Genomic DNA, 26,305 nt, shown 5'->3' with positions numbered 1-26,305 from the left:
GGGATAAATAAGCTACTCTTCAGTTTTTAAAATACTGTTTTACTCTTTGATACAGCTGGAATTTATTGTAGTGTTTGGGTCTCATGTGTTTATCTAAGTTGATTCCTTCCAACTTGTTCTCCAACTATTTGAGAGACAAAGTATTAAGTGGTTATTTCTTGCCCTGTATTTATTTTGTCTCTGTTATAGGTCAGGTTCATATTTCAGACTACCATATGATTTTGATCATTGTTGCAGTGCATTTAGTTTTCCAAATTTGCTGGGCTGAATCCACCCTTATTACCTATGAAAATGTTCTGATACTGTGATCCATTTATTTTTCACTACCACTTCTCACAGGAATTTTAGTTGTACTGTAACAAATCTATGTATTAAAATAAAAAATATTGATGTCTTTATTTAGTCTCTCTGAAAAAACACTTGGCCTAGTTCTTTAGTTTTGTTTTTAATTTTTTTCCCATTAGGATTTAATCATAAAAGACCATGTTTCAATTAAATTTACTTCTAGGTATTTAATGCATTTGTTGATATAATGAATGCTGTTTTCTAGTTGTATATGATAACTAATTTTTATTTGATTCTATTGAAATTTTAAGCGTGCATCCTATAATATGCAAATGTAGACTTGTTTACATTCTCTACTTAGTGATATGGTAACAGAATTACCTCATTATGTTTCTGTTTTTTTTTTTTTTAAAGTAAATTGACTAAAGTGTGACCTGACTCTAGTGTTTCTTCCTTAAGAGATCTTGAACAACAGATTATAAAATTATTCCTGATCCTTTTCATTTAAAACTTACCTTTAGTTTTACAGTTGTGTATTACCTTTGAGCTACACGTCTGGGGTTGGAACACAAAAGTAAGTCTAACAAAGAATTATGAAGAGTTACAAAGGTACAGTTGTTTGGTGCTTGGAGGTCAGATTGACCTAATACTGCTTTTTATTAGCTGTGTGCCACTGGGCATATTTATAACCAGACTGGGTTTCAATTTTTCATTTATAAAATGGGTAAAATAATACCTACTTAACACGGTTGTTATGAGTAATTAAATAACATGTAAAATATCAAATGCCTACAACAGTGCATAGTATATAATCAGGGTTTGGTATTATTATTTTTATAATCATCATAATTAATTTTAATGACTCAGAATTTTAACCAAGAAATTCTGGAATCCATGCTACCTATCAAGCTAACATTTTTTTGCTGTTTAATCAGTAACCTCTCAAGGGTCTTTTTCTATATTTTCTGAATTGCCTGCTTTGATGGTAACATCTCTATTATTAAATCCACTACTTTTACATCTTAGTAAATAAAATTTTCCTATGCTTTTTATTTTTAGCTATGTCATCCTTTGCATTTAAAAGAGTTTTATAACCTAACCTTATAATAAACTGATAAACATAAGTAAATATTTCCCTGAGTTCTGTGAACCTCTCTAGTGAATTAATCAAACCCAACGAGGGAGTCGTGGGAACCTCCAATTTATAGGCGGTTGGTCAGAAACACAGGTAACATCCTGGACCTGAGTTTGGCATCCAAAATGGGGGAGGCATTGTGAGACTGAGCGCTCAGCCTCTGGGGTCTGACACCAAGAACTGAGTTAAATTTGTAAGACATCCAGTCATTGTTCACTGAGAATTAAATTGCTTCTGTTGGAAAAAGCACATTGTAGATGGTTAAAAAAAATTCATCCATATCCTTCTGGATGAAATGAACCAGTTAAATCAATATTTAAAGGGTTGCTTCCAGGTTACATGCATTTCAATGGAAACCTTATACTTTACCTAGAAGGCCAAATCGTTAAAATAGGCAACTCTAGGTATGTACATAAAAGTGGCACTTATTTTTGCCTTTTAACTTTTCAGCAATAGAAAATTCTTTTACACTAAAGACCACTAAGAGGAATGGGGTTGTTTCTTGGCACCAGAGGGGATGTGGTGGGGTACGGGGAAAAGAAATGAGAACTTCTATCTAGCTCTCTGTCTATTTTAAAATCTTATCCTTTTCTAATTTTGTGTATAGTTTATTGTAATGTATCAGCACTCTGATGAGATACATATATATATAATTTATAATAAATGTTAGGCATGCATACTCAATTTTTTTAATAGATAGGGGATTACAAGTGGAATGGTTGAGAGATCACTGATCAGCTCATCGAACAGTTCAGGTGTGAACTGAAAGGCTGACATGAGGAGGGATGGCAGGCCTTGGTGGACCGAGGGAATGATGTTTTGGGAAAGTAAGTCTTTCCCTGGCCTCAAGTTCACAGGCCAGTGGGAAGGGAATTGAGTGATATCAGCAGTTGCAAACATGAGCTCACACACCAATCATAAGAACGTGAGTAATAGTATCCTCTATTTTGCCCTCACAACAACCCCATGAGAGCTAACAAACTAATTTTATAAAAGAGAAACTGAGATCTAAACAGATCAAATCAATGAAAACATATCTAGGTGTCAAAGCTAAATCTTCTAACTCCAATTTGTGCCCCTGATTTTGGAGTGATAATGGATACCTTTTGCTGTTTGTAATCCTATCTAAGATTTGCAGACAGTGAAAAAATTTTTTTCCTGGATTAAAAAACAAATTATATACTCTCTCTCTCTATATATATATAGTATATAGTATTTTTGGAATCATACTGTAAATTAGAGGATATTAACCATAATTTCATAGGTACTCAAAAAGAGATCAGAAGTGTACTCATCCAAGCTGGATAACTTTTAGTGGTGTTCAGTTACTCTCCTGGATTAGCTAACCTGACTTCTCAGTGTTCTAGAAACCCAAAGTGAAGATTATCTTACTTTCTGATCACTAACCAGGCACTGACTTAACAATGTCTGCACACGACAATGGGATTTAAGCACACGTAGTGTTAGTTGTACTCTGTGTATGGAGGAAATAATGATGATATTTTCAGTGGCTCTTTTCCTAAATTGCCAACCTATGTTTAGAAGAGTGATTATATTTTGAGGAACGCTTATCTAACAGCATGAGGGCTAATTGCTCTTATTCATTTAGTATACAGCTCTTCCTACATCATTATGATTTGCAAACATTTGTTAGAACTTAGAGCACTAGGCCCATTTGACTATATGTCATTTGCAAGGAGGGAGGATCTCAGAGTCAAGTGTGAATCAGTAACTCTGAATCAAGACCAAAAGTTGTAAAAGGACTGAACCAAAAATCAGTCTGTAGACTAGGCCTGGATGCGGGGTTCCAGTCACAGTGCAGCATCACTGAACCCATTAAACTCCAGAGGTTTGTAGTCTTTGAACTCTTAAGGTGATCACTGATCAATTAGCAAGGCCCAAGAGGTATGGGGGGAAGTTGGAAGGCTGCCTCCAGCTCTCTAAAGAGAGACATTTGGCAAAGAAAACAAGGCCAGAGGCATAAATTAAAAGCAAATTCAAAAATTCTAAGCAGACTGTGATAATCTCAAAGATATGAGACGCCAAAGCCACAGACTTGTTATTATACTTGTCATGAAGCAATAAATACTTTGAAATTGAATATACATCCCCCTTTTAAGGGAAGACTCCATCAGGTCAGAGCAAAGGCTAAGCAAGTCCAAGTGTGACACACTTATGATTCACTGTCAAGAGTGGATTATGCAGAACAGTAGTTTCTTTAGTCATGACATTTGAAGCAGTCAACGTAAACATTTTCAAAGTGGTTTCATAACAAACTGCTGGTGCCTATATATTTTTTAATTTCTTCCTAATATGAAGTGGTCAAAGCAGAACTACAGAACAACTTGTTTGTGTGTGAGCTAAAATAATTTTGGCATCATGGTGTAAGAATGATTCCTTCTACAGAGTCTATAAATGGAATAGAGGGACTGCAGAAGATGCCTTCTACAGTGCGGGGAATGGAAGAACTCAGATGTTCTCAGGTCACTTTGATAAGAGGAAGCAATATTTCCTTATTATAAATGCTACTGCTCTGAATTAGAAGAAACTTTCTTTCTTGAGATACTTTGTTTACAAATCTGCAGACTTCTGCCTAAGAATAACCCTACTCTGATAGTCACCATTCTGAAACATTGAGAGGACAGTCCACTTGAGTCTCCAAGTCCACTAAGAAGAACGGATAATTAGAGACCCAGGAATTATTTGTGAATAAATCAAGACCATTCACTGCTCTGATGCTGTTTTATTGCTATGTCATCAGTACTACAGTGGGTCAGTTTATGCATTTGATTGATCATGCCTGTCTCACCATCTTGGGATACAACTAACAAAAGTCATATGGTTATTTGTAATACACATTTTCTCTTAACAAAAATAGGAAAAAGGTCATCAACAGTATCACAGAATGCTAGCATTCTGGGTCTCTGACACTTCTAACAACTCTTCAGCACATAGCAAATAGCTGGCTGACTAGAAAATTTCTGAAATGTTGTATAAAGCAACTGCTTCTATCTCTGAGGTCAGGGATTTGTAGAGATGTTAGAATTTTACCATGAGCATATTTAACTTTCTGAAGGATATATGAAGGAACTGTTAGCCATTCACATCTATTTATAGTCAACTCAGCTCGCACTAGGCTGTTACATGGTTTGATTGATGTTGGCCTGGTCTCTGACTGAGTGAATACCTTCATCAACCTGAGTTTTATTATAATACTTCGGGTTTTTATTCAAAGCCACTATGAAAAACAACCATGTAAAGTTTACCTGACAGTATTATCAGCAATATATTGTTTTCCATTCAGTAGTCTTGGCTGGAAAAATGAGTGAAAAAATTATTTCTTTGAATTTGGCGCTAGGAAAAGTTTTTGCTTCCTTTAAGGAACTATCAGCCCCTTTTGGAAAATGGCAGTTATGTAACAGGTTGGGGCGTTTGGCTACCAAGAGGCTGACTGGTTTAATTTGTTACTCAGTGGTATGTGTACTCTTACCTGTATGCTTTTTGCTTGGATTCTATTTTATACTTGGATTCTATTTTTAAATATTTAAAAAATTTACTGTGCATGTCTTTCTGAGTTGCTCATATCCTTTGTTTAGTGAAGTGGTGGTATAAGTATATGTCAATACCAAATTAAAAAAGAGAGAGAGATCAAGTTTGGGAATAAAATAAACAACTCCATGGGATTCCCATGGAATTACTTCCTCCCTTCACAAATCAATGGTACTAGAGTTTCTCTCTTGGGAATTAAGCCTGGAATCCTTTTTTTTTTCTTCTTCTGATTAAATGTACTTTGGGAAAATTAGCTGGAAGCTCTGCCCCAGGGAGATGTCAATGTTAATAAAATTCTAAGAAATTTGCTAACTCACCATTTTCACCATAATCACAGCATAGTTAGAGTTTTATGTACTAAAGTCTTCCTTTTTTGATAAACTAGAGAATAGAGAACTTGAAAGCATCTGTTGAGCATTTTGCTTTTTTCCCCTCTTAATGCATGAGAATTCTGACCATTCATTTCATCCATAAGTGAAATTATTAGGGAGGGAATCTGAGCCATTCCTGATGGCAAAACTTCAGGTGGTGAAAAATTTTAAGTTCTGGAATGTGTACTATTATTTACATGGTTCGAAATTCAAAAAATACAAAATTATATCTAGGGCAAAGTTTATCTTCAAACCCTGCCCTCCAACTGTCCAGCTCCCTTCCCAAGAAGCAACCAATCTTACCAATTTCTGGTGTATCTTTACAGAGGCATTTTATGCTTCTACAAACAAAACATACGTATATATGTATACATACAACTCTATATAATTTCTCCTTTTAATAGAAAATATAACGCACTTACATAATTGTTTAACATTTTTTAAAGCTGTGCCCATAATGTATCTTGGCGATCATTTCACAAAAGTACAAAGAGCTTTCTCATTCTTTTTTTTAAGCCTTCATAGGATGACATTTTATGGCCATATCATAATTTACCAGTATTTTATTAATCAGTATACCTTTTTCCAATCTTTTGTTACAAACAGTGCTGACATGGACAAGCTTATACACACTTGCCATTTCTCATGTGTGTTGCAAGGTAAATTCTTACAGGAAGACTTACTGGCTCAATGGATATGTGCCTTTATAATTTTTTTTTAGGTATTGTGAATTACCCTGGACAGATGTCATTCTAATTTACATTCATTTCTGCATTGTGACTGCCTGTTTCTCCACCCTTTTGCCAACACATGGTGGTTACCAAACTTTCTAAACTTTGTCAATCTGATAAGTGAAAAAATGATTTCTCAATGTAGTTTTAATTTGCATCTTTCTAATGGAAAAAAAAATCTGGAAACTTTTTTTTTTTTTTTTTTTAGTTCTTTTGTTCCTGGAGTCTGCAGCAGGTCAACATGAGAGTTCAGAGATCGAGAACATGGCAACCTGCCCAGAACCAAGATGGAAGGAAAACTCAGCAGGCCCCATTTCAAGCATATTTGCCTTGACGGAGTCCCAGATAATGTCCCTACAAGGTAACTTCTGTATTTATGCGAATGAAATTAGAAGCTAAGTTTCAGATTCCCTAATGGTGGCAAAAGTTGCCTCTAAATACTAAGGAGAGGTTTGGGTTATTTTTCCCCCTTTCAATCTATACCATGGAAAAATGAAGTAAAACAGGTTCTATATTTATAGATATAACTAAGCCACGCAATAGAACTGTGGTAGAGGGGTTGGACCAAGTCACCTGGGTCACCTGAGGGTTATAAAGATTAAATGATATGTTTAACACTAGGAGCATTCTGCTCTGGGAAGAGGCATGGTGCTAATTAGCGTATTTGCCTCATGACTTGCAGAAACAATGTCAGTGCTTTGTTTTGTTTTGTGTTTTGGTGCTTTCACATAAGGGAGAACCATTCAATGTTTAATGCTGCATCTCTTTAAAAATAATCACAAACAATTGTCCTCATATAACGAAATAAAAAGAAAAGATTAGGAGTTAGGTCTGCTGGGTTGGGTTTGCACTTGCCCCTCTCAAGTTTTGACCTTACGCAAGTCACGCGTGACCTTTCTGAGATTCTATTTCCTCACTTGAAAAATGGAGGTAATAATCTGACCTGTATACCTCTGGGTCTAGATGAGGAAGTAATGGAACATTGTGCACGTGAAAAGCCTTTACAACTGTAAGTGGCAATATACCTGTTAGTTGATCTGATATTGATAGTATATAAAACTTTGTCAATTACAACATCCTCGGCTTAATTCTCAGAAAAAAGCTTACTTCTCTTCAAAAGCTTTTAGCAAATCCAAACCAGGTAATTAAACATTAAAAAAAAAAATTGGACTCAGGTTGCCTGACATTTAATGGTTCAATAATGTTATATCTCTCAAAGGTGGACTAGCAGCTTTGCAAAACGTTTGTAGTAAAAGTATGTCTATAGAAGAAAGTATTTTATAGGCCTAATAGACAGCTAAGATTGAAATTTGTTCAGTTTAGCAGAGGAAGGACTTAATTTGTGTTTAGAGAAAAGTGGGTCGGGCCTCGTTTCTCTCCCTGGTGGTCGTCTCCTTTCCACTTTGTATTCGCAGATCTAACAGCTGGAGCTCATTTCTTTAACCTTTAATAGGTGTTTGCTAGTAAACCTCTTAGAAGCAGGACGGTAACACAGCGCGGGAGTCGGACACTGTAAAGAAACAATCACTGGTTCCTTACAAACCTCCGCCCAGAGAATTCTGGCACCTTCCCACTCCCTGCCCCCACCCTGGCCCGCCCTCACGGCCCTGCCCGACGGCTAGGCTTACGAGAAGCCAGAAAGCGCTCGCGGAGAACACAGGTGGCTAGAGGGGAGTAGGAGGCAGATCCACTCGGCAGCCGGCCAGGTTTGGGGCCCCAGCTCTAGGCACTGCCGAGCTCCGGTTTCCCGCAGAGACCTCTGTGGTCTGGGACGTGCGGGTCAGCCAGGTGCGCAGGCTGCAGCCCGGAGCGCCCAGTCGCACGTGGCAACAGGTGCATAGCAGCCCGGAGCAAACGCCAGGGGCGTGGGGCGGGTCGGCACTTAGCCCGCGAGCGCGCGCAGCTTCGGGATCGGGATCCGCGCGCGCGAGGAGAGGGAGTCGACGGGCGAGCAGCGCACGAACGGAGGGCGGCGGGAGCCTCGGGGGCTGGCGTCCCGAGGTACAGCGTCGCGCGTCTTTCAAGTTTCTCCGGGCGCAGCCCCCCGGCCGCCCCCTGGCCTTTGTCTCCCGCTGCGAGGCGCAGGCTGGGGCCGCCAGTCAGGGGCGGCGGCGGGCGAGGGGGGCAAAGGCGGCCCAGCTTTGCTATTTACAAGTTTCCTGAACTCCCCGCCCTGGCTCCACCCCCGGCGGCTCGAGAGGCGGGGAGCTGGGGTGCCCGGGACTCCGGGTTCCCGCCTGGCGGCCGGCTTGCGGGTGGGGTTGGGGTGGGGGACGAGCCATCACCCCGGGTGCGGGCGCTGCCGGGCTGGCATTGCTTGCACCCCGGGCCTCAGGGGTGGGCCTGGCGCGCCGCTGCCGAGGGTCCAAAGGGCGCCCGGGCTCGGAGCGCATGTCGGCCTGCTCTGCGTCTTGGCTCCCCAGAAAGATCCAGGTTGGCTTGGAGGCGCTGCGGGTAAGTGCGGAGTTGAGTCGATTGCCCCTGCCCAGCCTGTGTGCGGTGGGATCTTGGGTGAGGGTGGGGAGAGGACAGGGTGAACGCGACAGTCACAGAGTGACTGGACTGTCTTTAAGGGAGGGGGCGGGTATTCTGGGACCTTGGGTGCCAAAGTTGGGGAAGAGATGGAGAGGCTGCGGAGGGTAGGTGTCACGTGGGGGCAGCGCAGCGCGTGCGGAAGGGACCGATGCGGTTCTCGTAGCTGTCACCTTGAAAGTGACCGAAGGGGTTTAGAGTCAGTTACGCAAACTGACAAACATGTAAACATGTACCCTCAGCCGGAAGCCGCCCACCGGACAGTTGACCCGCCTGGGCCCAGCAGTCAGCCTTCCCGCTGGGCGGTTCGCCTGGGCCCATTCTCAGCATAAGCAGGCAGGGCTGAAAATATGGCATTAATGGGGTTGCTGCAATTCCCAAGGCCCTCTCGTCCGTGTCTTGTTACTTCCTGCGGTTCGCTGGTGCTTTTTCTAGCTCTTTAGAAAAATCCGCTCTCAACTAAAGTCACCTGATTGATTACTCTGTAGTAATTAGTGGACTTAGTGTGTTTACTTACCTTAAATAAATCTTCGTCTTCTTTCCCAGACGTATTTTCTACTAAGTTTTCGTTGTTGATTTTGACTTGGACTAAATTACTTTGAAGTAGGAATGAAGAGATTAATTCTTCATTTAGGTTGTACGAAGTTTCACATGCTCTATTAACTACTATTTCTTTAAAGTAGTCGGTGTACTAGGAAAGGAAATCAGTGTGTTTTGTTTGTTTGAATAAAGTCTTAGGCAAAACAGGGGAGATGAAAGCGTTTGCGTTTTGCCAGGTGATAGGAATTCAATCACCTTCACACTAAATCTTCAGCCTTGGGCTGGAGGGTGGGGGTGGAGATGTTGAGAGTGGAGGGGAGGAGGAAGACAATCTAAGAGCAAGAGGAATTAAAAAAAAAAATAGTCACTGCTTCCTGGGAACCTATGACCTCCTTAAGGAGTTGAGATACACTCTGATAACAGTGTGTGGTTAACCCTAAAAGGAACTGCACGGTTGGAATTGCAATTCTGTAGACAAACTTCTTTTTCAGGGATAATTAGGGCAGGAAATGATGGACAACTTAAACTGAAACAATGATGCCTTGTTTGTATAGTGCTTTACAATGTATAAAGAGCTTTTATTGATTTTTTTTTCTCAAGTACAATGTTCCATAAGGAAAGTTATGCAAAGAAATGATTAGAAGTACTTACTTACCCTTTAAAAAATGCTTAGGAGTGGAATTTTGTTTAAAATAATACAATTATTTAACTTGCACCAACTTTTCCACCTATTTTTTAAAATCAGCATTATGTGGAGCAAATAGTGCTGAGGAAGACCTGCATCTTTAACTTACATATCAATAATTCAAAGGATTATAAAATTCCAGATTTCTTTCAGTATTTCTTGGAAATGAAACTGCAGTTATTAGACCTTAGCATTTAAAAAGCATGTCACTTAATAGCCTTGTTCTGTTGGCCTTGTTTGTTACGATTTCAAAGTAATGCATTCTTGCTGTATAAAAATTGGTAGAACCAGAAAAAGTGTATGAGTTAAATAACGCCACCATCCAAAGATATTCACAATGTTTTCTTTATACTTCTTAGTATGTTACAAATGGATTTATTTATTACAATTATGTAGTTTATATAAAACTGTATAACTGTAGTTGTATTGTTGCATGCTGATTTTTTTCCACTTAACATATGAAAAAGTTCCCATGTCATTATGGTTCTACATAATATTAGTGGCTATATAATATTACATTGTACAGATATAACAATTTATTTAGCCATTTCCTTATAGGTGAACTTTACATTTATTTCCAACTACTATTATTAAGTATATACTGATGCAACAAATATTCTTTATAAAACTTTATCTGCAGTGCATATTTCCTTAGGATGGAGTCCTCTGGAATACAGTTGATGGTTCAAAGATCTCTTGATAGAGATTGACCACTGCTTTCCAAAAAATGTTTTACCAAAGTTTGTTCCCACTCTGAGATTATCTGTATCACTGTAATTTTGTAAATAAGGGAAATCATCCTTAAAAGGGAAAATAATTCTTGTCAGTCATATAGGTGAGCAGCACTATCTCAGTATTTTAATTTCATTTCTTTGATAACAAGTGATGTTGAATATAAAAAATCTCTAGTTATTTTCCATTTTTTAATTCCCTTTTTATTGAATGTCGTGCTGAATTTTTCTCCTGGGATATTAGTATTTGTCTGTTAATTCATAAGAGCCTTCTATGGATTGATAGTAAAACTTTTGCCTGTCATAATGCAGATATTCCCCACCCCCCCATTTTGTCTTTGTCTTATAAAGACAAACACTTAGCACATGTTTATAATGGTTTTGACTTATAGAAGTTTTATACTTTAGCCAAATCTGTTGACTTTCTCAAAAACAAAAATTTTAACACTTCTGGGTCATAGCCTAAGAATTATATATGACAATGGCACAAGATGACTTTTAAAGGAATTTCCTTCCAAAATTCAGAATTCTTTGCAAATCCATTATAAGAACCTCCATATCCTGGAACAGAGACTGTTGCAAAGCAGAGTGCATTGTTGTTGAGAGATAGTTGCACATGGTATGTAACATTAGGAACAATGTTCTTTGAAGTCAGAACAGAAAGTTTTAAATCTCAGACAGTGAGTCTTTCAGATCTGTTCTGTGATTATATAAACTAGGCTCACAATTTATGTGTCTTTAGTAGTTCATTTGTGCTATTGTTTTGTCACAATTCTTATATTCATTATTGTAGTTTCATACTGAATTGTTGATATGAGTCTTTTCTTGATGTCTGGTCAGATGTATATGCAGTTTAAAATTTTTCCCAAATTAATTTTCAACACTACTCATAGATAAAACTATTAAAGAAGGGAAAAAAAAGTCTTCCTGATTTCTCAGACTTGGGTTATCTTTCCACACTATGGAAACTTAAATAGACCCTGAGGATGTTTAAAGACCTCCCTAAAAGTGCTCTCCGTAGCAGCCTGGATGAGGAGTCCCTGCCTTTCACTCCCCATCTTTTAGAGCCTAAGAATACGCCTTGGGACCACATATGAGCCGTGAGGAGGAGCTTGGTACTTGCTGGGTGTGTTTGGAGGCACTTGGTAACAGGTCCAGACTCTCTGGAGGCAGGTGAGCCTATGAGAGGCGACCACCACCACTTCGCTGGCAGGTACTTTGGCAGCAGTGACTTGTGGCCTCCACAAGAGGCAGAGATTGACCAAGAATGAGTGATCCTGCCCAGCAGGAAAAGAAGAATTGGATGTTTGGTGTGACCTTAGCCAGCCTAAAATGTCATTCAGAAAAGCCTACTTTGAGCACGGTTCTCTATACTTGGCTTGGGACAGCCCAGTATAACCAAGAACTGAGTTTTGCTGGCAACTTCTAAAAACTTATTTCTAAACAAATTTTGTAAAAGATTATCCTCATGGTAGTTTTTTTTTTTTTAATGACTACAATATTCTTTGAAATCAGCAGTTACTACTCTTTTATATGGATAGTTATTCATTATATAAATGAATGACTTTTTCTTGTTCACTTGGCTCAAGATGAAAAAGACTTTTCCATTTCAGGGCTGAAAGATTTGGGGGCTAATCTTTACTATGTAGATGGATACAATAAAACTTCATTTTCATATATACTATAAGCAAATTTGCCATTTGTTCACTCCCCTGGTGTCTTTTACACAACCAAGAGAAAAAAAGAGTTTGCTCAACAAATTTGGAGTGTAAATAAGATTGAACCTAGCAGTGTTTTGCTTAAGTAAATAGCTTTTAATCATTTAGGAGTACATATTTGCATATAAATCTTTGATTCCAAAACAACCTTATTTGTTCCATAAAACTAATAGATATTCCTTAGCCTTCAATTTAAGCTCCATGTTGACGAGAAATAAAAATGTATTTACTTAAAGATAAGCTGTGTTTGAGTTTTGCTAATAGGCCCAGATCTAATTAATGAGTGTTTTTGTGTGCACATTACTTATATGAGTAAAAGTGGAAAAAAAAATAACAATCCTACCTTTATTTTTTATTGTGTGATTTGATTTTTTTAATGGAAGTATAGTAGATTTACAATGTTTCAGGTATACAATAAAGTGATTCAGTTACACGTGTGTGTGTATATATATATATACGTACACAGGTATAACCATCTTTAGTCTAACCTGAAAGTTTTATTTCATTGTGAAGTTGTAAAAATTATGTAAAGATAGTTTTAAAGTCAATTGAAGTTTCTTTTAAGGAAACCTATTTACCTTTTTTTAATGGGGTTGAATAGATTCTTTTTGGGCAGTGAAGGAAGATGAAGTGTGGGTCGTAATCTGGAAAGAGCAAAGTGGTTGTGAGGAAACCACTTCCAGGCAGTATAATTTTGCCTGAAGTTGTACTGATTCCACATTTCAGTAAGAGCTGGGTTGAGCAGAAGGGCAGGCCGGGCTAGCCTCCCACTGTGTGCACACAGCAAAAGGAAGAGTGGAGACTGGGAAGAAAACAGCTGGGAACAGATCCATCTTCTAGATAAAGTGCCATGGAAGGAGGGTTTAACACCATTCAGTTGCTTCATCATGCTTTTAAATACTTTAAAATATCTATAACATGTCAGTTTATCTTTAAGTTCAATACAAAGAAAAGATAGTCCTTAGTCTGAGGGCCAGTCATTCATGATTACCCTGATCCTCTGCAGTTAACTAAAACCTTTCAGGACATTTTGGGTCCAACATTGGCATTGTGGAAGGAGTCCCTCTGGGAGAGTGTCACATTTATCAAAAGAGTAGGAAGGAGAGGTGTAAAAATATATTCTTGTGTAAATAACATATAGCTTAGTTGATGTTTATGGCAATGTTCATGTTTGTTAGTTGGTGGCTTTTCTATGCTTTTTCTGCATTGGAAACTTGGTAATATTTAACTCAGGCATCACTTACATGGGTACCAGTTCTGAAGGAAAAGCCAGTATTTTCTCATCTTATTTCAGATAAGCAGGTCATATGATGTGCTTAGCAGTGTTCAGTGACAAATGAGAAATTCTCTTTTATGTTTATCTTGTAGATTGTTTTGATGGTTGGTAACAATTAATGATACCAAGTCAAAACTGCATGTCCTATTAAAACAGTTCCCTTGGCTAGCTTCGTGGATCAGAAATGGAAGCCAGTATAGATTCAAGCAGTCCAAGAGATGACATTCATTCATGGCTCACTCAGTTCCCCTACCTCTGTGTCATGTTGACTGAGTTGTATTTACCTGAATAACTACCAGTTAAATCTCCTTGTGCTATGAAGAGTCCGTTTTCTGTTATACATTTAAACGTCTACACAATAGTCATCTCATTCTTAGGCACATTGTAGAATTAAGCCATATTTGTACATTTCTACTAACCTAACTTAATAGTCTACAATTCAGATGAGGATTTTGGAAGTCTCGCTTGCTGGTGAGAGTAGAAGTGATTGGAGAAATGTGTTACAAAGGGTAACATTTTCTACTTACCAAGAGAAACACACTTGTATTGGCTCCTCCACCTAGACCCCGTATGTTGAACCAAGCCATTTATACAGGGTGTATAGTTAGGCTTATGTTTTTTTGTTAAATGGTAAATAAAAGGCATGTATAGCAAACACTCCTTGCTGTTGGGACCTTGTTTAATTTTTATCCACCTCATACCATATATTGAGCATTTCCTATGAGCCAAAAACTATGCAAGGTGGAAGGGCACAGTTAATGGGAAAAATTTCTCCCAGGTTCTCCAGGGAGTCAGCCAGAAAAGCCTTAACTGTTATGAAGAAAGTGTACAGTTTTGGAAATGTTAAGTGTTCAGGCTGCTAGAAATATTCTCCTAGGTCATTATCATGGTGCTACACATTGGGAATTCTGCCCACTACCTTCACCAAACTTTGCTAGACATAAAGCCTTCTTAACATTTTTGGTTCTTTCAAGTCTCCTGATCCTTAATCACTCTTACTTTTTTCCTTCTCAGCAAAGGAATTGAGAAGCAAGATACTTGGCACTGCAGTCTGTGGTTTCACTTGCTTTCTCTGGGTAATCTTTTAAATGACCTTTTCCCATATCTTTTTGTTACATCTTGTGAGCTTCTTAAGGATGGGGTCTAAACCTTACGATGCTGCTACGTTTGTACTTTTAATAATTGTTTGTACCAGGTGTAGTCTGGAATAAGTCATCCAGAGCTGTGATGGCAGGGGAGTTTGAAATTCCTTCTTCAGTTAGTCACGGCTACTGGAAGGTCTTTTAAGCCAGAGATGTTAGTTTCCTTACTGCGTTTCCCCTTGTCCTCTTCTCGTGCTCCCTCCCCACCATCCATTGTGATGTACTAAGCAAGCAGCTCAGCCCGTGGCCTCGTGTCTGTCTGGAAGCTGGTGCCTTTAGGAGTTAGGTTAACAGAGCTGGAAGGTGTGAGGCTCCTTTGGAGTTAGAATTCTGTCTTGTTATGAAGTGCCATTCATCTGGTGTGCCCATGTGCAAGTACTTGTACAGAATTAATTCCACTTGTGATTTTTTTTTTTTAATTATTACATTCTCCATTTGGGCAGACAGTCACAAGTCGACAATTTCTCATGAATAGAGACGGGCTGTTTCTTGTCTGGAGAAATATTTATTTACATTGTAAAGGGATTTAGATGACTTTTCAGTCGGGAATTGTTCTTTCTCTTATTACACTTAATAAGATTTGTTTCAGAGTAGTTTTGCATTTCTGTAGAACTTTTTGATGATTCACTCGGATTGCTGGTTATTGGATTTGATTAAATACCCTCAAGTATTGACTTTTTGTTTAATGCTTGAAACTTTCTGATGTTTCTTTATGGAGATATGCAATGACAGCTATGAAGAGGGATTTACTAATTTATTTTAATTCCAGTATAAGAAGAGTGTGTCTAGGGAGTGGAGAAATTCTGTATTTTTCTTTTTCTGAAAAAACTTTAAATGATTTTATATTGCAGATGTGACTATTATGTTAGAAAATGTTGTTTATATCTTCTGCTAAACATTTAAAATGTATATTCTTACAGGTACTCAATCAAATGAAAATTACTTTCTACTTATGCGGTATAAGTAGAAGCCTCCAAGGCAGGATATTGCTTTTTTTCCTCTCCTTCCTCCAACTTTTTTAAAAAATGGAAATAATAAAACAAATAGAAGTATTTCAACCTTGAGCTAGATTTTGTTTACCCTGAGGTCCATTATGAAACCTTGGGGGCATACTTAGCCGTAGAACTGGAGAAAATGTTACTGGTATCCAGAGCATTTGGTACAGAATGCAGTAGAGAGCACGTGGACTTTGAAGTTGGACCAAGCTGAGTTCGTGTCTGAGCTCTTCAGTGTTAGCTGCGAGGCTTTGGATAAGTTATGTCCTTGCCTTTGCAACCCAGTTGCCTCCTCAGGACAGTGGGGGTCCTGTCTCCTGGAGGTATTCTGCCACAGTGCCAAAGTTATGCAAGGTATACGTAAATGCTAATCATCTTCCTTGTTTCTTGTTTTAAACCTCTTCTGATTCAGGGATAGGAAGTTTCATTAATTTTCTCCACTCAACTTCAGGAGTGTTGCTTGGATCCTCTGGTGCTCTGTCAGGAACCAAATTCCAGGTGCAGGATCCTGCTAACTTTCCCTCATCCTTAAAGAATTGGTTTATACCAGTTGAGATTTATTCTTTGACTCCACTTTTGTCACCTCTTGGTTTTCTTGTGCATTTAGTTGAGTTGCTGATGTTTTGTTATATTTGAGCCATATTTTTTTTTAAATTAGATACTTCCTTCTTCACTGAAGTCAGTAAATTATGTTGCCAGTTCGTTGTCAGCACATTCTAAAAGCACTCAGAATTGAGTCATCACTTTGAACCAGTAAAGCACTTGTGGATTTTAAAGTATTGCCATTTTCTGTTCTAATTTTCAACCTGTAACTTAGTGCAACAACATTCATGTTTAAGAGTTTTGGTTTTAAAATGTTACCATTCATATATATATGTATATGTATATTATGATGATGATGATGATGATGATGATGATGATGATGGCAATTCTGAATTTTCATCTTTCAGACCAGGTGAAATAATAACACCATATGTGTCTGGAAACTGCCTTGTAAGTATGACATTAAGGACATTTTCATTCAATGATCACATCAACCCTGTAGGGTGGACAGGGCAGGTCTCGTGAGAGTTCTATTTTATACATGAGGAAATTGAGGGCCAGAACTCTCTGGATAAATGTTTCATATTCTGATGAGTAAGTTAAGGTACCAGGAGTGGGACCCAGGTCTTCCCTCTTCGTCCATCCCCTACCCCAGATATGATGCTGTTGCTTGACTACTTCTAATGCCATAAGCAATAATAAATTACTGTTGGTAGGGATTTCTTCACAGTGGTGCTGAGACGGGATCAAAGGTATGCAGTAGTTTGGACATTTAAAATTTCAGATGACTTAGCTTAGAATTATGGTTTGTTGTTTTCCCATTTTCTAACCACAGAGCATAAAACAGAATGTTAAATCTTGTAAAGCATTGTGATTAGTAGCAAAACTGGAAAATTGACAGTTACAGATCATTACCATGGTATATTACATTTCTGTAAGAATTAATTGTTTTCAGACTGCTTTTTCAAAAAGAACCTAATAAGATGCCTTTGAACAATCATCTGAATCATTTGGTTGTACAATACATTGTAAAATGTACCCATTTTACAGATAGTAGTCCAAGGTCATGCATGTTGAATAAGGACTAATATTTGTTGTTCTGAAACATTTCCTGTGGAAATTTTGAATCCTGTTTCCTTATTTTAGGCTTCATGGAGGCAGGTAGTTCTTGGGCAGATGGACTTTATCCCAGGTAGAAATTTAACTTGGAGGTGAGGCCTCTTGTCAGTCACAACTGGGAAGAGAATGTTGCATAAAACCACAGTTACACCCTGGGTATCAGCAATGGTTTCTAGCCCTAAGGGTCAATGGTTCTTATTACCGAAGTGACTTCTAAGGAATATATGGTGTTAAGACTTAGAAAGTAGGCTTCTTTAAGGTGTGTGACTCTTCTTGGGCTGCCCCTATGAGTTAGATATGTACCTCCATGGGCCTTCTGTTAAGACATCCTTATTTGCTAGTGGAAAGCCTAACGTAGATAATCATTCTTAAGTAAAGGTTACAGGAAGTTGATGTTTAATGAAGGTTGGGAGATACACTGTGAGGTGCCAACTTGCATAACCACACATACATAGTAACATTTTTCATTTGGTCTTGGCATGATTCAAATGGAAAATTATTTCCTTTTAGCCAGATGGACTTTGGAGAGAGATGGCAAGTGTCTGAAAGATACTGAACAAGGAGCTGCTCATGGTCATTTTACACCTTCAGGAAAAGATTTTATTTTAGCTTTGAACTCTGCGCTGCGCACCTGGTCTATCACCATTTCCCTCAAAGAACCCCGGCTGCTTTTTGGATAATTTCTTTAAGTAGCTGTACATCATTTATAAACAAAAAGAATGCAGAGTTTTTATATCAGACCATTTCTTTAGCCCAATTGTACAAACTTGACAGTGGCCTTTGACAGGCATGGCGTGTAAATGGTGGTTTGGTTTTAGTTGTTTGCCTTCATGGAGACAGTCTTTTCGGTGTTGGCTCAGTGCCATCCTGGAACTTAGTCTCACTGTTGTGATTCTCTCTCTCTTTAACTGATTTTCATGAGAAGTCTTACTTTTTAATGGAATTCTGAAAATTATCTACAATGTGATATAATATCCACAGAAGCAAGAATTTAATTTTGTTCACTTCCCTTATCCAGAAAGACCTAGAAGAGTGCTTTATATTTAATTGCTCCAAAAAGTTGAAGAAATGCTGACTCAGACCAAGAGAATATTTTAGATTCTCGAGAGTCTATTGGTTTGGGTTGTAGGCTCCCAGTACATGGTCCTGACCTACTTTTCAAGGTGACTATTTAGGTCTGGGGCTATAGTGCCCTGTAGGGTCATGGCCAGACACTTACTCCTCTAGGACGGTCTAGGTAAATATACTCAGAAGGTAACAGTAAAATGTAAAAATCCAAGTAAGTAGAGCAGGTTTGATATCCATGAGATCAGACAAAAATGGTAGTGGGTGTAGTCACCACGGATGTTTTCAGCTGGGTAGGAAGGTTTAGTTGGAAAGTGGATTACAGAACAAAAACCAGGAAAAACAGCTTTAGGTTCCAGCCTGAATTAATGGATGTGTTCTGGAATACATACTGCTGTTTATAGGCCACGTGATCTGCGGGAAAAAAATTTGAGATAAAATTAAGTACCATGAAATGCCTTTCGCCTAAGTGCACAGTTACGAGTTTTGACAAATATGCATCTGTGTAATAACATGTCCAGAAAAGTTCTCTCAATCATGTGAACAAGTTGCTAGCGTTGGTCAGCAGTAAAGTGAGGGTTATAATCATGCTCGTTTTACACGACAGTACTGCAATCGCAACTAACAGTTGTGTGTGAGCTAGAAACTTCCCCCAAATTTCATGTAAGTCTGAAAACAATCCTATGGGATGGAATGTTACTGTTATATATATGAGAAAAATGAGGCCAGGAATATTTTGGGCTGGCGCAAGGTGGGTAACCCAGTTCCCGAGTAAATGCGGGAGCTCCGTGAGTAATGCCTGCCCTCTGTGCCCGGGCAGCCGTGGGTCTGTAGCTGTGTAGAGCCACCAGATGGTAGCTGATTTCGTTCCTGTGAAGAGGAGAGTTGAACTGGGTTAATGTCCATTGCAATTTATTAACTCTGTTTCTTGGATAAGGTACCGAATTTCTGGAAACATCGGGTTTAGCATCTAAAAGGGGAGGAAGGTGGCTGTCTTGGGACCTGTCTGTCCCCTAGGGAGGATGACAGTGAGTACACTTCGTGGGCTTTGAAGTGCTATGTGCTGATGTTGTCCGTGTCTGTGGAAGGGGTCACGGTGCGTTTCCCCATCCTGGCCCCTCGCACTGGCTGACTGGGCAGGCATTTGGGACCTGACAGCAGCCCCCGCCTTGTCAGTGTCTAGGTGCACTGAATACTGTGTTTACACAGTGTTTTGTCTCTAACACCTTTTTTTTTTTTTTTAACATTTTTTAATCGAGTTATAGTCATTTTACAATGTTGTATCTCTAATGTCTTTTTGACATTCAGAAGCCTCAGATAGTTTTTTAGGTATTAGGTCAGTGTCGCTCCACGACACTTGTCAATTTTATTAGGAAAGAGTCTTTAAATAGAATTCTATTTCGATTTTCTTTCTGAAAAGTGGACCTTGATATGAAATGGGTTGCACTGTTTTGAGGTAGGTGAGTCCCTAAGTAATGCCAAGAGCTGTGGTGACGTGTGGTAGGCTGCGCTGAATTCTCCTCGCATGCTTCCCGTGTTCCCGAAGATGAGCCGTCCCCACTGTGTGTGGTTACGTTTGGTCAGTTCAAACGTCCTCTCCAGGGCTGTTCTCTCAGACTGTCTTCCTCCCTGCCCTGTGTACCACTTCTGGGATGGTTCCCGGGTCCTGGAGGAGCTTTGTAAGCATCATACCATCATAGCAGTGGGTGAGGGTGGTCTGGGCCAGGTGCTGCCTTCCAGAGCTTCTGCTGAGGCTGCTCATCACGGCTGGTCTTCAGGTGCCTCTGGCATGTGTATCCCAGGGGGCTGTTAGTGTGTGCTGGCTTCTGTGGTCTGTTTCCACTTCAGGGGAGGGGTCAAGCATACACTGACCCTTCCTCGATGTGTCCCGGGCCTTTCCTGATCCGTTGGCAGTCTCAGCACTTCCTTTTGCCTATGGCTTTCTCTCTGGTCCTCCTCCATCTTCCTAGAGAGTGGGAAACATTGTGTGTGTGTGTGTGTGTATTCCTTTTCACATACTTTTTCATTATAGGCTACTATAATGTATTGAATATAGTTCCCTGTGCTATACAATAGGACCTTGTTGTTTATCTGTTTTATATATAATTGACTGACTTTCATAAACAAATGATTTTAAAGACTGTCACAGTCAGGCTGTCATTCAATTAGGAGCCAGATTTAGGCCATTTTCATGGAGCTAAAAACTTGGCATTAAGCACGTTAGCCTTAGAAATATAAAGCTATAGGAGCCCAATTTGTGGATTTCCAAGTTCTTCTATAGTACAACAATAATCATATTCAGTGTCTTTTTTTTTTTTTAATACACCATCTATTCCGCCAAGTCTTTTGAGGAAAGAGTCTAAGATCCCACAGACTTCCTCTTCCTACACTCCTATCTGAGAAATACAAAAAATAGCCAGTTTTGGAGGAGTGAGGTTTTGTTCTGCTTACGAGGGTAAAGGAGAGGAGTTGGATGATTTCTTGCTGCCTGAGCTCCACGTTGTATTCCTTTGCCTTCCTGAAGCTGCAGAGTGGATGGAGGGGAGGTTACCTGGCTGAGAGGTACTCGCCTTCCGGGGATGGGGGCTCCCAGTAAGCAGATGCTAATTGATACGACCAGGACCACTGAGTGAATTTTCTTTATTCCTTGAATCTGCAGCTCTGAGTCAAGCCAACTTGTCTTTTCAAATACTGGAGCCTACGTGATACTCAACATTTTCATGAGGTCTTCATTTAATGTTATCAGTAGAAGCCTGGAGAGCAAATATTTTTGACGCTGTAAACTTGTTGGTTCAGAAAACATTTGAACAGTTCTTTACAAAATCCAAGTTGGGGATGGATGAAAGAGGTCAGTTTTGATTTGGCGTGATGTCTTTGGAGGAAAGGTGTAAGACGAAATATGCAAATTATTTTCCCCTGTATTTTTGATATGTGCTCTCCCTTGATATTTACTCAGTTGTTAAAACATTCAAATCTGGTTTGAGATTCTTATGCTACGTTTGAGTGGTGAGATGGAAAAACCAATCAAACATTTAACTTGAAATTCCTGTTACTATAGTTGTCTTTTATAGAGGTGTAGCAGTAGATGGTGCAGACTTTTGACATAGGATATATTTAGTGTTTCTGGTGGGCCTGTTCCAATTACAGAAGTTATAGTATAGTATGGTTATTTTTATAAATAGCACTAGGGGATATTTAACTTACTACACTGACTTGGTATGCTGTTCTTTTTTTGAAAGGTGACTAAAATTTTCTTTGAATTTTTCTTTTTATGAATACTTACCTCTTTACAACACAAATCTGAAATCTCAAAGTTGCTGCTGGACATATTCCAGGAAAAAAAAATGTCATCCCAGAGTTGTTTAAAGTATCCTGGCACATGGGTTAAAATTCTCATAAGAGTAGGAAATGTTTCAAAAAAATTTTTTTAACCTGATGAAACCACGGGCACTGTGGGTTGCACCATGAAGGTTTTGACCCCCCTGTCCTTGAAGGGCATTCTGCTTCGCAGCCCTTGGCAGATTCTTGCTGTGTTAGCAGAGGAGTGTTGCTAATCCTTCTGAGACTTGCCTGGCTTCTGAAGGGTTTCTCTCTAAAGATTGCCTCATGATGATCCAGGGCCAAGTTTGCAATCAGAGAGGGGCCACTGACCTAAAAATAGTCTCAGTTTAGGAGGAGGGCCCAAATGGCCCATGGCCTCTGCGAGGCTGTCCGCTGCCAAAGGAGGCAGTCCTGTGAGGAAGCTGTGTCTGAAGGCAGGTGTGAACAGGGGAGGGGGCCTGAGGATTTTCTTCCCGGCTTATGGAGGGGAAGGTAACAATTTCAGTGATTGACTTTCTGAAAACCTTAGAAACAGTAGAAGTAAATATTGGAGATTATTCTTTTTATGAGGCTTGGTGGGATATACGTCTAGATGTTTCTAATGTGCAAGAAAATATTTTGTATTTACTGTGAGCCATGGTAGGTGTGAGGAATGGAAACAGTAACGGCCCTTGTTTACTATACTGCCTGGGAGCACAAAGGGAGGCGTTGTTCGAAAACTTGCCGACAACAGGTCATTCAAACAAAGCCCTGGGAGCATTGTTTAACACACTTATTAATAACTCTTTGGATACATATGGTGCACATTTTATGTTGAAATTATGTGGGCTGGAAGAAACTTCAGGCTCAAAGTCAGACACAAAAGAATCTCTTCAGAAAGGTGGCTGTCTTCTGTTTGGGTATAACCTATTCAAAACTTAATGTTTATTTTAGGGACTTCTGGTTCTCTATTTATATTAGAAATTTTAAACAATCAGTGATCACAAGGCCAAAAGCGCTCTTTTCCCTCCCAGCCTTCAGGTGGTTGTGGAGGTCCAAGTGGCTGAGGGGTGGAGAGTATTTTGTTTGATCACATGCTCATTGATTGAGAAATGGGCAGTCATTTATTTTCAAGGATTCTTTCACTGCACCTCGGAGTTGACTGTTAAATTTAAGCACCATCGTCTGATTCGGAGGTGACGGCGAGAACACCCTTGCCTATGAAGATATTTCTTGTCACTTTTAGCACAAAGGCTAATTTGTTGCTAATTGTTGTTCTAGACCAGTAGGTCTGTTTTTGTCCTCCTAAGTGTGATGAGAGATCAGAGGGCTATGAGGGTTGTTGCATGAGCTCACTTACACTCAGAAGGGTCATTCTGGTTGCAATGTGGCGAATGTACGGTAAGGAGGCAAGAGGCTAATTGGCTCAATTAGTTCTTCAGCGGGGAGACAGTAGTGGCTGGGACCTAGGTGAGAAACGGTTGCATTTGGGATGTGTTTTGAAGGTAGCCCCTATGTAGGAGCTGCTGGGTTGAGAGGGAAAGCGAGGAAGCAACAGGCTGACAGCTGGGTTGTGGGTGCCTCGTGGTGTCTTTCACAGAGAGTAAGGAGCACTGGGGCAAGAAGGAAGCTGGTGGGGTCTAGAAGCCCAGAGTTCTCTTCCAGGTGCAGGAGGTTTGAGGTACCTATTAGGTACATGCACATATGGGTGTTGAATTGACAGTTGGATATTAAAATATGGAGCTTTAGGGAAAGATCAGGGCTAGAGATATGCTTGTGGGAGTTGTTCTCAGAGTGTATTTATAATGAGACAACGAGTTAGGAAGAGAAGGGGTTAAGGGCTGAGCTCTGCCTTGCTCCCCACATTGGAGGCTGGTCAGGGAAGAATCCAGCAGAGGCATTTGCCAAGATGCAGCCTGTGAGTTTCGGAGGATAAAGATAGTGCCTCTGAAGCCACGTGAAGGAGGTGTCTCTTTTGAATCCAAATGCTAGGGAGAGAGAATCTGACCCCATTTGAGGTAGGCGTCTACACCAGGGCTAGTTCATATAGTGGAGCCACCCCAGGGAGTAAAAGGGGCTGTGGTCAGAGAAAGGGGGTGACTTGAGCCCACCCTTAAGGTTTTCCATTTTAAGTAAGGTTACATAAAGGGCATTTTTAGGACTGTTGAAATTACTGTCCAAAGAGAGCAATTACATTTACATCTTAAAAGAGGAGGGGTCCGTGGGGATGGTACACATATCTGTTTTTTATATTGTTTAGATATTAAAGATCATTATTTACCACTTCTTTGTTTTGCTCCATTACCTATGAGGGATATTTAATGAACAGCTGAGAAAATCTGACTTACAGTCAATGTTTATTGAATACTTGCTTTGTTTGTGTAAGCATGGTACCCCAGACTTCTTTAAAATACAATGAAATTTATTGGAAGTGCTTATTCTCAGAAACATGGAGTCAAGTTGAAATTATTTTAACCGCAGAGAAGGAGTGGCTTATCCCATGGGCTTTGAGTGGGAGTACTCCACGTAGAGGTAGTTGCGTCTGCCTTTGTCTGGAAACAGTATTGACACTGGTGCTGGATGGTTGGGGGCCCCAGTAGGAACCTGAGCACCCGGATTTAAGTCTGAAAGGTCTGCCGAGAGGACTGTTCCTAAGTTTCATGACCAGTGTCGGGTTGTGTGTCTTGTGCTCACTGTGAGCTTTAGGCCCTGGCTGGAGTCCCCGAGGTTGGTCAGGCTGCTCACCTGGAGTCCACACCTGAGCTCTCCAGGGACCTGCCCAGTGTCTGTTGGCTGTGGGTCTGCATGTCTGTCCTGGTTGCCGCCGTCTGCATCTCGAACAACCTCATCTAAAAATCTTTGTCAGCAGCTGTGCCCTGGTTACTATCATAATTTTACCCTTCTCTGAAATCATGTATCTCTTTTATGACTCTAATGTGGCTAGAGTGAGAATTTAAATGAAGATTTTAACAACAGAGCTTGCAAACTAAGAGTATCTCTTTATAGGTACAAATGGCTACTTTCTCTGTGACTGTCAGGCTCGGAAGAACTACTGGGCAGCTGTGGGGGGGCACAGTGGTTGGTGTGGTGGAGAGCGCTGTAGTGTAGACCCCTCCATTGTGGATTTAACGTTTCAGATTTGGCAGCCCGAAGGTCTAAGGTACGTGGTGTAGTACCTTTCTCCTATTCTGTAGCTTGGGAAAGTTGAGATAGCAATGAACTTAAGCTGTTAGCTCTGGTTCTTCTAGTTTGTGGTGTTGTCCTTTTTTTTTTTTTTTAATTAATATGGTAAAATGTACATAACACAATTTACCATTTTAACCATTTTAAAATATATGATTCAGTGACATTTTAGGGACATTCACAATGTTGTGTAACCATCACCACTGTCTAGTTCCAGAATTCTTCATCATCCCAAACAGAAACTTTGAAATCATTAAGGAATAATTTCCCATTCAGTGTTCTCACCAGCTCCTGGTAACCTCTATTCTACCTTCTGTCCCTGAATTTGCCTATTCTAGGTACCTCATGTAAGAGGAATCATACCAGATTTGTCCTTTTGTGTCTGGTTTATTTCATTTAGCATGTGTTCAAGGTCTCTTTATAGCATTAATTAGTATTAAAATATTACTTCTTTTTATGGCCAAATAATATTCCATTGTTTTTATCTGTCACATTTAGTGTGTCCAGTCATCTGTCGATGGAACCTTGGGTGCTTCCACCTTTCAGTTACTGTGGATAATACTGATGTGAACATGGGCGTACAGATATCTGTTAGAGTCCCTGATATTCCTCTTGATTATATACCTAGGAGTGGAATGCAAGGTTGTATGGTGATTCTGTGTTTAACTTTTTGAAGAACCACCGAACTGTTTTCCACAGCTGCTGCACCATCTTACATCCCCCTCAGCAATGCAAGAGGGTTCCAGTTTCTTCGCATCCTTGCCAACATTTTGACAGTGGCCACACTAATGCATGTGATATGATATCTCATAGTTTTGACTTGCATTTCCCAGAAGATTGATAATGTTAAACATCCTTTCATTGGCCATTTGCATATCTTCTTTGGAGAAATGCCTCTTCCAAGTCCTTTGCTCATATGGGGTTATCTTTTGAGTTAAGTTTTCTGCTCCTTAGCTTTGTTTCACGGTCCTGTATTTTAGCTCTCTTACATGTATGTATGTATTCTTAAGAAGGTTGGATTGAAAGTGGGGGGGAAGCTTTTCTCTGTTTTGGTGGACGATGTTGAAATATTACAGGTTTTATCTCTTGAAGTAGAAATTTGCTCTTAGGATCTTCAAGTTGGCTCTTGTACACACAGAGCACGAGGGCCACTCCACCTGCCTGACTAAAGCGAGGAAGGCCTGAGGCCTTTTCCCCTACTTAGGATTGTAAAGGGAGGGGGCAGGATGGAGAATGAGATTCCCTCTGTCCTTTTGTTTATGTTTTAGAAAGGGAGAAAACTTTCTCCAATTTTTGTTTCCTCCAGCCCCAACTCTCTTCTCAGGCCTGAGACTGAAGGTGGTAGCCAGAGTCAAGTAGAGAAAGTAACTTCTTTGATTCTGTCTACTGACTTGGAATGCGTTTT

The 26,305-nt window shown here is 39.8% G+C and overlaps 1 protein-coding gene across 6 annotated transcripts in view; it reads left to right on the top strand.

Annotated features, from left to right (window-relative positions):
* Positions 1 to 26,305, top strand: part of MTUS1 (microtubule associated scaffold protein 1) — a 145,773-nt gene that overhangs the window by 9,795 nt on the left and 109,673 nt on the right. For 3 of the 6 annotated variants that reach the window (XM_032468627.1, XM_032468629.1, XM_032468630.1), the window contains exon 3: positions 6,280 to 6,432. Coding sequence is in view for 1 of the 6 variants with exons in the window: in XM_032468631.1 (XP_032324522.1) it covers positions 8,463 to 8,525 (63 nt within the window). In the remaining 5 variants the exon portion in view is untranslated. Of the gene's footprint in view, positions 1 to 6,279; positions 6,433 to 7,712; positions 8,073 to 8,096; positions 8,526 to 26,305 lie in introns of those variants that run through there. The other 3 variants (XM_032468628.1, XM_032468626.1, XM_032468631.1) reach the window with 3 other exon arrangements.

Source organism: Camelus ferus, chromosome 26, assembly GCF_009834535.1.
Source record: "Camelus ferus isolate YT-003-E chromosome 26, BCGSAC_Cfer_1.0, whole genome shotgun sequence".
NCBI lineage: Eukaryota > Metazoa > Chordata > Mammalia > Artiodactyla > Camelidae > Camelus > Camelus ferus.
The sequence above is the reverse complement of the archived record's forward strand: the minus strand, read 5'-3'. Positions and strand labels throughout refer to the sequence as shown.